The sequence below is a fragment of the Hemiscyllium ocellatum genome, chromosome 25 (genome assembly GCF_020745735.1).
Source record: "Hemiscyllium ocellatum isolate sHemOce1 chromosome 25, sHemOce1.pat.X.cur, whole genome shotgun sequence".
Lineage (NCBI taxonomy): Eukaryota > Metazoa > Chordata > Chondrichthyes > Orectolobiformes > Hemiscylliidae > Hemiscyllium > Hemiscyllium ocellatum.
This window is the reverse complement of record NC_083425.1, coordinates 11,288,399-11,302,799: the sequence shown is the minus strand read 5'-3', so window position 1 is coordinate 11,302,799 and position 14,401 is coordinate 11,288,399. Positions and strand designations below refer to the sequence as shown.

General features: G+C 43.6%; 1 protein-coding gene across 1 annotated transcript in view; it reads right to left on the bottom strand.

The window, feature by feature from the left end:
• notum1a (notum, palmitoleoyl-protein carboxylesterase a) overlaps positions 1-14,401 on the bottom strand; it is a 70,649-nt gene that overhangs the window by 50,560 nt on the left and 5,688 nt on the right. Inside the window, exons 3-6 of the mRNA XM_060844464.1 lie at positions 10,510-10,605; positions 8,564-8,624; positions 6,183-6,241; positions 1,365-1,467 (exon numbers count right to left, since the gene is read on the bottom strand). Of these exons, the coding sequence (XP_060700447.1) occupies positions 1,365-1,467; positions 6,183-6,241; positions 8,564-8,624; positions 10,510-10,605 (319 nt within the window). The remainder of the gene's footprint in view (positions 1-1,364; positions 1,468-6,182; positions 6,242-8,563; positions 8,625-10,509; positions 10,606-14,401) is intronic.

Here is a 14,401-nt window from a genome sequence, read left to right as displayed (position 1 = left end):
TGCCTGACTGCGATTATAGGATCATTTAAACCCATCACAGCTTTTCTACGTCTCTTCAGGCAATGGAAAGAAATTTTAAGCCAGCAACTTGCAGCAAAGTTTTCAGCCTCCTGTCTGTATTTTGTTTTGCTTACGCTGCGTCTGCTGAACAATTACTCAAATTGTTAAACGTTTGTGCTGCAAGAAGAAGGGACAGAATTGTCAGGAATATGTGGCGGGACATCTGGGGCAGCTGAAATCATGATTTCTGAGAAACGTAGAGCCCTCTGCTACACAGCAAATTGCATACTCTCCCGGGCACAGATGATTTACGAAATCCTACACACTGAAACTACAAGGTTGCTAAAAGTGTAAAAATAAGGAAAGAATATTTACCAGGTTATCTATTCTATTCCACATTCCCCCCCCCCGTGACAATTCAATAGCACTGTTTTATCCCAGCTTGGGGAGGTTGATTTGAGGCACATTGGAACCATAAGGGTCCTGATAACATCATAAGTACTGATCTAACTAACAGTGTAAATGAGAAAAGCAGTAATGGTGAGCTCACCTAATACTTAAGCTGGCTGTGGCAATGAGTAACCAAGTAATCATTAGCAGGATGAATTTTAATTTAATCCGACAGACTAAATTAGCAAACTTTAGACAAGAAAGAAAAAAAGACAGTTTGCAAAATCTTATCTCAAGCTGGAGTGTAAGAAATCATTCAGCTCTCTCACTTCTGTTTTCTATTTGGATGACTGTTGAAAGTGTGACGATACAAACAGGAGCAGAGCCACTAACCCTCTGACCAGGTTCTGCTCTTCTTCAGTGAGCTCACATGAGATCTGTGTCTTAACACCATCCATGTACCTGCTTGGCTCCATATCCCTTTTTACCGTATACAGATATTTAGGTTAGCTGCGTGATTATTGGATAAAAAACTCATCAACATTTCCTGTCTGAACTTCAGCATGAAGTAGAGTAATTTAGCTGTGAGAACAAAGACGTGGAATTATGCTGAGACAGAAGCTAATAGCTCAAAACTTACAGAAGGGACAAACATGGAAGAAGGTTGATAGAAAGAAATGGTAAAAGAAAATATTGTTAACTCGTTGATTTACAACAATGATTAGTCAATCCACAACCTCATTTCATCTTATCAAGTTGCTACAATGGAATGGAATTTAATCTCTAATGACCTTGGGTGGTGTGTGAGTTCCAAAGTAGGTCTGAATCCAACCAACATCATTCCCATTGCAGGGACTGAATACAATTTTCTGCATGTAATTCACTTTTAACTCAAGGAACATTTAATCATATCACAGCACATTTCTAAGAGAAGGAGTCTCAATATTGGGACCCTGAAAACCCAAGCACCATACCTGGTTCCAGCTAGCAGGAGAATCTTTGCATTTTCCAGACCTTTAGTCAACAATTCTTTGATAACTTCTTGTATTATCAGCGCTCCCATGAAAGCATAGGCACCTACAACAAACAATAAGCAATGATTGGTGAGTGCATACCACAATGGAATAGTTTCTATACGTACAGACAAAAGAGGACACCACTTTGAGTGGAAGACCAGTGAAGGTGGCACAGTCCCTCAGTGGTTAGCACTGCTCCCTCACAGCACCGGGGTCCCAGGTTCAATTCCAGCCTCAGGTGATTGTCTGTGTGGGGTTTGCAGATTCTCCCCGTGTCTGCGTGGGTTTCCTCTGGGTGTTACAGCAGAGTCTCATCTTTTAGTTTGTCTCCTCTCTCTCTCCTGAAGGTACTGACTAGTGCAGGGTACTCAAGGTCAAATTTTCCTACTTAACCTTTTCCTAGTGACTGCTAGTAGCTATTCGTCATTGAGTGGCATCAAATCCAAATCAAATTATGACAACCTGGGTCAAAATCCTGGAATACCCTCCCTAAATAACAGCACACAACCTGCAGCAGTTCAAGAACGTAGTTCACCACCACCTTCCAAGAGAAAGGGAGGTCTGCAGATGCTGGAGATCAGAGCTGAAAATGTGTTGCTGGAAAAGCGCAGCAGGTCAGGCAGCATCCAAGGAGCAGGAGAGTCGACGTTTCAGGTATGAGCCCTTCTTCAGGAAGGAGGAGAGTGTGCCAAGCAGGCTAAGATAAAAGGTAGGGAGGAGGGACTTAGGGGAGGGGCGTTAGGAATGCGATAGGTGGAAGGAGGTTAAGGTGAAGGTGATAGGCCGGAGTGGGCGTGGGGGTGGAAAGGTCAGGAAGAAGATTGCAGGTGAGGAAGGTGGTGCTGAGTTCAAGGGTTGGGACTGAGACAAGGTGGGGGGAAGGGAAATGAGGAAACTGGAGAAATCTGAGTTCATCCGTTGTGGTTGGAGGGTTCCTAGGCGGAAGATGAGGCGCTCTTCCTCCACCCGTCGTGTTGCTATGGTCTGGCGACACAGGACACCCTCCTTTGACTGACTGAACTGGTCCTCACTCTGAAAAACTTCTCTTTCCAATCCTCCCACTTCCTCCAAACCAAAGGAGTAGCCATGGGCACCCGCATGAGCCCCAGCTATGCCTGCCTCTTCGTAGGATATGTGGAACAGTCCATCTTCTGCAGCTACACTGGCACCATCCCCTATCTTTTCCTCTGCTACATCGATGACTGTATCAGCACTGCCTCGTGCTCCCACGAGGAGGTTGAACAGTTCATCCACTTTACTAACACCTTCCATCCCAACCTCAAATTTACCTGGACCGTCTCAGACTCCTCCCTCCCCTTCCTAGACCTTTCCATTTCTATCTCGGGCGACCAAATCAACACGGACATTTACTATAAACCGACCGACTCCCACAGCTACCTAAACCACACCTCCTCCCACCCTGCCCTCTGTAAAAATGCCATCCTATATTCCCAATTCCTACGTCTCCACTGCATCTGCTCCCAGGAGGACTAGTTCCAATACCGAACAACCCAGATGGCCTCCTTCTTCAAAGACCGCAATTTCCCCCCAGACGTGATCAACAATGCTCTCCACCACCTCTCCTCCACTTCGCGCTCCTCCGCCCTTGAGCCCCGCCCCTCCAACCGCCACCAGGACAGAACCCCACTGGTCCTCACCTACCAGACAACAAACCTCCATATACAGCGTACCATCCGTCGTCATTTCCGCCACCTCCAAACGGACCCCACCACCAGGGATATATTTCCCTCCCCTCCCCTGTCAATGTTCCGAAAAGACCACTCCCTCCGTGACTCCCTTGTCAGATCCACATCCCCCACCAACCCAACTTCCACTCCCAGCACCTTCCCCTGCAATCACAATAAATGTAAAACTTGCACCCACACCTCCCCCCTTACTTCCCTCCAAGGCCCCAAGAGATCCTTCCATATTCACCACAAACTCACCTGCACCTCCACACACATCATTTACTGCATCAGCTGCACCCGATGTGGCCTCCTCTATATTGGGGAGACAGGCTGCCTACTTGAGGAACGTTTCAGAGAACACCTTTGGGACCAACCAACCCGACCACCCCGTGGCTCAACACTTCAATTTCCCCTCCCATTCCACCAAGGACATGCAGGTCCTTGGACTCTTCCATCGCCAGACCATAGCAACACGACGGCTGGAGGAAGAGCACCTCATCTTCTGCCTAGGAACCCTCCAACAACAAGGGATGAACTCAGATTTCTCCAGTTTCCTCATTTCCTCTCCCCCCGCCTTGTCTCAGTCCCAACCCTTGAACTCAGCACTACCTTCCTAACCTGCAATCTTCATCCTGACCTCTCCAAGCCAACCCTCACTCCGGCCTATCACCCTCACCTTAACCTCCTTCCACCAATTGCATTTCCAACGCCCCTCCCCCAAGTCCCTCCTCCCTACCTTTTATCTTAGCCTGCTAGGCACACTCTCCTCATTCCTGAAGAAAGGCTCATGCCTGAAATGTCGATTCTCCTGCTCCTTGGATGCTGCCTGATCTGCTGTGCTTTTCCAGCAACACTACCTTCTCAAGAGCAACCAAGGGTGGGCAATAAATGCTGACCAGCCAGCAACACCCATGTCCCACATGTGATTAATATGAAAACATCCACGCACACCAACCTTTAAGAAAGGTCTTTAGAGAGCAATGGTGATCAAGAGTTACAGCACTTTATCGACTGAGGTAGAGCTGGATAAACAAAATTTAATGTTCACTTATAAAAATTGAAGAGTTTTAGTAAAATGAATGGAGAGGGTGTATTTAAAGCATTTTTTGAGAAGGTTTGTAGCTCAAGTTGATGCTAAGTCTGTAAGTTAGCTTGCTGAGCCTGAAGGTTTGTTTTCAGACATTTTGTCACCAACTGCCCACCAAAGGCCCCGACCCACTATTACTAGTTTCTATACATACGGACAAAGAAGGACACCACTTTGACTGGAACAACAGTAGGGGTGGCACAGTGGCTAGTGCCAGGGACCCAGGTTCGATTCCAGCCTCAGGTGACTGTCTGTGTGGAGTTTGCACATTCCACAGTCCAAAGATGTGCAGGTCAGGTGAATTGGCGATGCTAAATTGCCCATAGTGTTAGGTGCATTAGTCAGAGGGAAATGGGTCTGGGTGGGTTACTCTTTGGAGGGTCAGTGTGGACTGGTTGGGCCAAAGGGCCTGTTTCCACACTGTAGGGAATCTAATCTAATCACCCCCTTCCTCCAAAAAAACACAAACATCTGAGGACAGGCGAAACAAAGACACACACGAGAACTCTTACAGGCATAGCATTCTAACCAGAGCTCCATTAATTAAACACATCAATTTAGATCCTATCTACCTTACCTTGAAAAAAAATCGGAAATGGTATCATCCGCCTTAAGAAACCTAGACCTATAAATAGTGAGATGGGACATACCACTAGCACTTCACCAGAAACTCTCACTGATGATGTTCCCTAGTATGACAATGAAACGTCTGAAAACAAACCTTCCAGCTCAGCGAGCTAACTTGCAAACCTAGAGCTTAAAAATGTGTTGCTGGAAAAGCGCAGCAGGTCAGGCAACATTAAAAGAATAGGAGAATCGACGTTTTGGGCATGAGCCCAAAGAAGGGCTCATGCCCGAAACGTCGATTCTCCTGCTCCTTGGCTGATGCCTGACCTGCTGCGCTTTTCCAGCAACAAATTTTCAGCTCTGATCTCCAGCATCTGCAGTCCTCACTTTCTCCTACCTTTTATCTTAGCCCGCTTGGCACACTCTCCTCATTCCTGAAGAAAGGGTTATGTCCGAAACGTCAATTCTCCTGTTCCTTTGATGCTGCCTGACCTGCTGTGCTTTTCCAGCAACAAATTTTCAGCTCTGATCCCCAGCATCTGCAGTCCTAACTTTCTCCTAACTTACATACCTAGTCTAGTTAAAACTGAAATAAAACTGACAAAAGTTTAAGAAAACTTTATTTACAAAGAAAGATGTTTTACCAAAGGGAGTTATTAAGATAAAGGCCATTGCACCTTTAAAAGGGAAGGAGTGAATATAAATTTGAAGCAGGGAAAGAGCAGAGTGGCTGGGGAAGACAGCAGGGCAATGGGATTAATCATAGGTTGCTCTAACAAAATACCTGTGCAAGTCTGACAAATGTTTTACTACAAGTGACACTGGTAAAAGTAACAGTTGTTAGCCAGAAAGTGATGGCAACCAGGTAACCTTCAGGTCACTTCAGACGGCATTTCTCCTGACCTGTTGGGATAAGAACTGCAGGTTTCTTTTCTTAAATGGCATTAGAAAACCAGTCAGGTCTTCATGGCAAGACTTCTGATCACTGGTACTGCTGCCATCCTTCTTATTTAAATGGTTAGATTGCTTACTTTTGACTGTAAGCTTGTTTGGTTCAATTAGCTAAATTCACAGATCCTCCAATACCACATCAAAATGGTCATTCATCTCAGTGACCATTGGTAAGCTGCTGGACCTCAGAGGCATAATACGTAAATCAGGTTCTGCCCCAATGCATGCAGGCTTTCAAATTCTGGTAACTCAACAACAATCAAGTGTTGGAACTTTAGTTACAGACACTATGGTGGTCTGCAATGTCCATGTCACTGTCCTGGACATAGTCAGTCAACTGAATTCAACTATCAGACTAGGACCTTCCACATGTGTATAGCTTAGTGTCACTCCAAGTAATGAACTTATTCATTTGGCAACCCTACATAAATTTGATAGAAATACATTCTGCTTAAAACAACATAGAACCAAACCAGAACATACTTTTCTCAGATTTCGGGGATGCTCCACTCCAGACGTCACTTGAGCAATAAGGAATAAAACTGAAAGAGGAAAAAATGTGCAATTAAACAATGTGCCAGATATTATTATTTGAGTAGAAATATAATTCCAAGTGTCACACAGAATTACACAAGTTTCTTCTGGATGGGAGAAATTGGAAAAGACTTTCTCACGCCTATGATAATCCAACAACGCCAGTCCTGGATTTGCCAATAGACTTTGAGGGCGTCACAGGGAACCAGGCCTCAGGCCCTTCACAACAGGGAGGGAGCCATTCACCCTGGTCTCTTAAGCTTCCGAAAGGATCAGAGGTAGGTCTGTGTGAGATCAAGGAGCATGTCAGCACTGTCTTCTACCCGAGACGGTGTGTGGTGAATAGGATCGAATGACAGTGGCAGAAAAATAACCCGCAAATCAGGAGGAATGGTGCAGGAGATTATAACTCCCAGCCTGTACTTATGCTATATATATAATACACAGTGTGGTTTGACAAATGGACAGGAGTTACTGGAATGATTACATGGCATACTTTTGTGTGTTGTCTACCTTTTTGCGGATAGTTCTAGTTAGAAGAAACTAAAATTATCTCAATGCCAACGTAAGAATCATAACATCGGTAAAAGAACAAGCACATTCATTACTCAGTTCCCGAGATGGAACTAATGAAGTCAGTGCTGACACATGTAATGTGGTTCTATGTAATTATTTAACTTCCCCAGGTTTAACATAACCATGTTGTTCAAATTTTTCCTCATGTTCTTCCTTTACGCACAGCATCACCCAGAGATGCAAATACTTGATAGGGTATGAAAAAGCCTCAAATAGCCATCCTTCCCATGTGCCTATCCAGTCAGTGTGCCAAGCTGACTTACTACAGTGGTGATTGTATGTTGCAGTTCACTCATGGAGCCCAGGTTGCAGTGACTTTTATATACATGTTGTAGTCCAGGGCTATGGATTGTGATGGTGGAGGTTCCAGTGTTATTCCTGTCATGTAGTTGACCAGGAATTTTTCTGCTCTGACTGCCTGCCATTGGCAGGGTTTTGGAAGGGTTTACAGGTTCATAATCAATCTGCTTATGAATGCAGCTTCCTTGGCCATTGAATCCTAGGGTGGTGCACAAATCCAGAACGTTTTCCTCATGGCAGGGATGCCACTATTGCCCCAGGAGATGTTTCAAATTTGACAATGAACTCCAGCTTATCCAAAGCCATTGTTCACGTGGGAAAGGTGAAACAGTAATTACAAGCAGGAATGCCACTTTATATTTTCCCTCTTGATCCAAGAGTACTTCAGTCACTTGTATTCACTCCTCCCCTAACTTTGATTGATTGATTGATCCAGCATAGGAGATATCAAGACTCCTGCAGTTTGTATAATTTTTCATGCATCCATGGGATGTTCACTTTGCTGGTACTCTTGGGAAACAGCTGAGAAATGTGTTGCTGGAAAAGCGCAGCAGGTCAGGCAGCATCCAAGGAGCAGGAGAATCGACATTTTGGGTATAAGTCCTTCTTCAGGAATGAACCACTCTTGGGAAACACTCAGGAAGCTTGACACCATCCAAGACAAATCAGCCCACTTGATTAGCATTCCATTCACCACCTTCAGTTCAGTCCGTCCACTGTTGACACACGCTCTGAGCATTGTGTACCATTCACAGGATGCACTACAGCAACTCCCCAAAACCTCTTCAACATCGCCTTCCAACCTCTACTGACTCGAAGGACAAGAGCAGCAGATGCATGGGAGCATCACCACTTACCTGCAAGTTCCCCTCCGAGCCACACATTTTCCTGATTTGGAACTGTCCTGTTTTTCCTTCATGATTACTGAGTCAAATTCCTGAACCCACCTACCTAGCAGCACTGTGAGAATGTCTGCCCTCCATGGATCGCAGTAGTCCAAGAAAAGAGCTAACCACCATTTTCTCAAGGGCAATTAGGGATAGGGAATAAAAGCTAGTCCAGCCAACAAACTCTACTTTGCCCCATGAAAGACTGTGATGAGTCAGCTTCTTGAACCGTTGTAGATTGTATGGTGTAAGTACTCCCACTGTCCTGATATATATGGAAGGCCAGAGGTTTGACCTAACAAGGAACAATGATATATTTCCAAGTCAGGAAGGTGGTGTGTGACTTGAATGAGAATTTGATGGTTGTGATCTTCCCATTCAGTTGTTGTTCTTGACCATGTAGATGGTTGAGGGCATGGGCTTAGACATTCAATCTTAAACCAGGTCTCGCATTTTTATCAGCCGTCAAGTGAATTAGGTTAAAATTTTCTATTATTATGTTTCATATTCAGACATCATAACTTTTCCAAATTTGGTTCCTAATTGTTTGAGTTGACCAAAACTTACACCATATTAGCGTTCCACCAGTAAGGATTTTCTTCTGGCTGGGGCGACAGGATTCCAGTTCCTGATGAGAGAAAAGCCCCAGAAACATCAGGTCTATGAGCTTAATGTGAATTTGAATGCACACATTTCTTTTAAATTTCATGGAATATTTTAAGGGAACATTTTGTCAGAGATATAAAGGATCCACGGTCCATTGTGTTGCATATTGAGAGTACATACTAGGATAGTTACTTCAATAGTTGGAGAATTAGGGTTGGGATTCCTAGTGTGTAAAATGATTATGGAATGTGGAGCAAGCATTAGAATAATCATTTTCAGCTAAATTATAGGAATTTCAATTACAAATGAATAGTAAATCTGCAAATGTTCATGGGAATTTTTTTCAATTTTTATAGTATCTCTCAGTGAAATTGCCAATTAAGTCAATCTGCGTTAAATTATGGATAGCTTTCTGTGGTGGTCTCTAGCCATTAGAAATCAGGCTGACTGATTCGAGGACATTGCTAAACCCTTATTGTTCATGTTCAAAATGCATGGAAGTGGCAGGCAACTCCACCCTGTGAAGTTCCAAACCACATGGGAAACTTCAATCACAGGAACAAGCAATCAGAAAGATCATCTTCATATTGCCCAGAGGAATCATATCAGATTCCAAACATTAACTCTATTTCTTTCTCCATGGATTCTGCCAGACCTGCTGAATTTCTCCAGCACTTTGTACTTATTTTGAGTATCTAGCATCACTGTGTTGTGCTTTAATTTGTTGCTAACCCATGCCTGTTGTCTTATGCCAGTTTAAATACTGTGGTGTCTAGGGACTTAATGCTTTTTTGTGCTTTATCGTGCTTTATTATTTTGAACTTTATTGAGCGTTATTGCTTAAAGTTTAATGGAGAGGTGATGATTATTGATGAGTTCATCTAATCCTGCTCCTGTGCAAGTCCAATTACCCTGTATGCTAACTATGAAAAGTAATGTTATTTTGTCTGTCATCAGTGGAGAAGGAGCCTGTGAAAACCGAAAAAAAGTCACCCTGAAAATCACCAAGTGACCCTCCAAGAAAATTTCAAGAGGAGTCCTTGGAAAAAGAAAAATGACTTTTTTTTTAATCCCATCTCATTGGCACATTAGCCAGACAGGTATAATATGGGGAGGCAGAGTGGAGGAAAAGAAATAAATGATTAGTCCTTTATCCCATCCAAGTCCCAAAGCAGTCTACCTGAAATGTATTCTGGATTAGTGGTGCTGGAAGAGCACAGCAGTTCAGGCAGCATCCAAGGAGCAGCGAAATCGACGTTTCGGGCAAAAGCCCTTCATCAGGAATAAAGGCAGAGAGCCTGAATCGTGGAGAGATAAGCTAGAGGAGGGTGGGGGTGGGGAGAAAATAGCATAGAGGAAATGACCTGGGAGCTGCAGTGGGAGAGGGACTCCCTGAGATTCTTGTAGAGAGAGGAGGAAAACTTCTTCAAGGCAGGCATCCTTGCAAGAGGATTCGCAGTCGGGTTAAAATCAACGAGGTAAAAACAATGACTGCAGATGCTGGAAACCAGATTCTGGATCAGTGGTGCTGGAAGAGCACAGCAGTTCAGGCAGCATCCAATAACAACAGATTGAATTTATATAGTGTCCTTAACATCTACAGCATTAAATGTTAACATTGTGAAAATTCCAAAGGTGCTTCAGTGGAGCATCTAAATACATGACATGATTTTGGGCATTTTTCAAAAAGATTACAGGAGTACAGTGATGTAGTCTATGAACTGCCAATATCTTAGCAAATAGCAAATGACTATGGTATACTTCCGCAGGACTTTGGTGACATAACCCACTGAATGCCCAGATCTAACGACTTTGGAAATGATTATTCTACTGCTTTATTCGACTGAAATGTTTTCTCTCTGTTGCGTGAACAATAGCGCAGCCAAACCATAATTTCCAATACCAACCTGTTTTACTTCGAGGCCAGTTGGTGGAGCTCATTAACCGGCGCATGGTGTCATATCGCGTGTCACAGTTCTCTTTGCTGAAACAGTACCAGCCCCCTGGGAGAACAGAGGCAAACAGCACATTCAAGATTGAATAGGACAGTCAGCATGAGACATCTACGGATTAGAAACATACCAATTCTGCACTCCAGATATATGAATAGTCTATAAATACTATAGATGTCCATGAATAAAAACTAACAAATCCTGCAGTATCAAAAAAAAAGGCAGATTAATAGTCATGATTTGGAGATGCTGGTGTTGGACTGGGGTGTACACAGTTAGAAATCACACAACACCAGGTTATAGTCCAACAGGTTTAATTGGAAGCACACTAGCTTTCGGAGCGACGCTCCCTCATCAGATGACAAGCTAGTGTGCTTCCAATTAAACCTGTTGGACTATAACCTGGTGTTGTGTGATTTTTAGCAGATTAATAGCTTAATATGAACATTTGATTGGGACTAGGACTGGAAGACAAGTCAGACATTTATTCATGAACAAAAAGTGGATGGGGAAGGTCAGGAAGAGGAGGAATGGCCCAACAAGTTTTTGTTTAGAATACTGTTGAGTGAAGTGTGATGATCATCTCAATGAGACAACTAAAAGACATCAAAGCATCAGGGTATCTGTAGGGACAAGTTGGAGGTGAAATAGAAAATGGGACTAAAAGAAAAATACTGCGGAAAATCTGGGAGAAAATTTTGAAAACATGAACCATTTGTAAGCACACGCGAACAATAAAGCAGAACAACACCTTGGGAGCAAATCCCCAAACAAGCCACCGAGGGAGAGGACGTCCCTGCATATCTCAATTCATATGGGTCAGAAACTCTGACAGCCAGTTGGCGAAGGAGGAGACCAGACGTCAATCTTCATAGAGCTGTAGATTTTATTCATAAAGTGAAATATTATAAATGTATAGCTCTGAAATCTAAAACTCACTACCAGTGTCAAACCAATGGTTCCAAATTCTCTCCTCAAAGTGGCACAAGATTAATGCAACAAGTATTGAGGTTAGTATATATATATATAATAAATATATATATATATATATATAAAATATATATAAGTTCACTGGCAAATTTTACAAAAACATGCCAAAATAAATAAACTTTAAAACTCTAAATTAACAACGACAACAGATGAGTTAAAATATCCTCAGTACCAAATCCGAAAATACTAATATTTTATTAATGCCCCTGATATGCAGTGCTTTCTGACATTGGACAAGATCCATGCAATTTTAATTCAATTAAACCCCATTCACTTAGGGTTAAAATCAGGCCTGCTATCTATGTAAATTGCTCCTCTCAATTACAGAAACTGCTTCTAGATTAGATATTTTGAGGCGTGGGGGTTATGGCTAACACAAAATAAGTTGTATTTATCACCAATCACTGGTCATGCAAAGGACACAAAGAATCAAACTGGAGTCACATAGAGGCCAGGCCAGATGGGGCTGCAGGTCACCTTTTTGAAGAAACTTAAAGTAGTTGAATGTTTACAGCAATCTAACAACTTTCATGGTAATTTTCTGATGCTAGAAAATTACCAAATTTATTACATTCCATTTCACATCTAAATACCCACATCCATGTTTCCATTTCCCATATTATTGCAAAAACATAGCAGGAAACTTTTGCATAGCCCAGATTGCTTTGACGTCATACCAAAGCATTTTTGTTGCTCTTAACTTTACCTCATCAAACTATTTCCACCAATGTCACTAATAGTGATAGACTCACGGAGGGACTGTGTGAGATGTAGTTTATGCTGAGATGAATGCTTAATGTTTCAATGGAATCAGTAGTAGACCTAAGTATTCCTGGGTTATTCAGGGGCAGATGGGCTGGCTTCACATTGAATTAAAAATTCACAAAATAGAAAGCTCGGAAGGAATTTGAAGAGTTCAACTTAAATTGTACCATACATTCAAAAGGATTTGCGCTCTCTCCATCAAATCGTTATCATTCAGTATCCAGCTAAAAACAGACAAATGCATTTTTCCAAATTATTCCCTTGAATAATTCATAATTGACCAGAAGGAGAATGGAAGAAAACTGGAATGAGGAGATTTGATTTTAACTTACAGCAAAAACTTATATTTATATAGCAACTACACAAAATAAAGCAGCCAAAAACATTTCACAGGAATATTACTGAACAAATGTTCACCCTGAGTCACATAGGAGATGTCAGGTGGATGATAAGAGATTTGGATTTTAACGTTCTGAAAGGAATTGGGAGAGGTGGAAAGGCAGAAAGGTTTAGGGAAGGAATTCCAGAGTCAGGGGCCCAGACAAATGAAGACACAACCACCAGGAGAGGAACAATTAAAATCTGGGTTGCACAAGAGGATAGAATTGAGATCAGTGGGCAGCATTTGGATTAGTGGTGCTGGAAGAGCACAGCAGTTCAGGCAGCATCCGAGGAGCAGCAAAATCGACGTTTTGTGCAAAAGCCCTTCATCAGGAATAAAGGCAGTGAGCCTGAAGCGTGGAGAGATAAGCTAGAGGAGGGTGGGGGTGGGGAGAAAGTAGCATAGAGTACAATAGGTGAGTGGGGGAGGGGATGAAGGTGATAGGTCAGGGAGGGGAGGGTGGAGTGGATAGGGGGAAAAGAAGATAGGCAGGTAAGACAAGTCATGGGGACAGTGCTGAGCTGGAAGTTTGGAACTAGGGTGAGGTGGGGGAAGGGGAAATGAGGAAACTGTTGAAGTCCACATTGATGCCCTGGGGTTGAAGTGTTCCGAGGTGGAGATGAGGCATTCTTCCTCCAGGCGTCTGGTGGTGAGGGAGCGGCAGTGAAGGAGGCCCAGGACCTCCATGTCCTCGGCAGAGTGGGAGGGGGAGTTGAAATGTTGGGCCACAGGGTGGTGTGGTTGATTGGTGCGGGTGTCCTGGAGATGTTCCCTAAAGCGCTCTGCTAGGAGGTGCCCAGTCTCCCCAATGTAGAGGGGACCGTACATCGGGAGCAACGGATACAATAAATGATATTGGTGGATGTGCAGGTAAAACGTTGATGGATGTGGAAGGCTTCTTTAGGGCCTTGGATAAAGGTGAGGGGGGAGGTGTGGGTGCGGGTTTTGCAGTTCCTGCAGTGGCAGGGGAAGGTGCCAGGATGGGAGGGTGGGTTGTTGGGGACGTGGACCTGACCAGGTAGTCACGGAGGAACGGTCTTTGCAGAAGGCGGAAAGGGGTGGGGAGGGAAATATATCCCTGGTGGTGGGGTCTTTTTGGAGGTGGCGGAAATGTTGGCGGATGATTTGGTTAATGTGAAAGTTGGTAGGGTGCACCCCCACCCTCCTCTAGCTTATCTCTCCATGCTTCCAGCTCACTGCCTTTATTCCTGATGAAGGGCTTTTGTCCGAAACATCGATTTTGCTGCTCCTGGGATGCTGCCTGAACTGCTGTGCTCTTCCAGCACCACTGACCCAGAATCTGGTTTCCAGCATCTGCAGTCATTGTTTTTACCTATTCAGTAGGCAGCACCCTCACCGTTGGCTCTGGAGGATTACTCCAGAGATTTGAGTGCAAAAGTAAAGGCCAACATTCCAGTGCAGCACTGAGTGGGTGCTGTACTGTTGGAGGTACTGCTTTTGGCTAATGTAATGGAGTTCTTACCGTGACCAGTACATACTTCCAATTAATATCACCAGTCAAATAGATGACCATTATCTCTTTGCTGTCTGTGGGAGACTGCTGTTTGCAGCTTGGTTAATGTAATTCCAATATTACATCAGTGGTTAGACAGCAGAATAACCTGATTGGTTAGAATGTCCTGAAGTTGTTAGAGTATACGTGCAACCTTGGGGGTTGGTTAGCTTAGTTGGTTGAGAGGCTGGTTTATA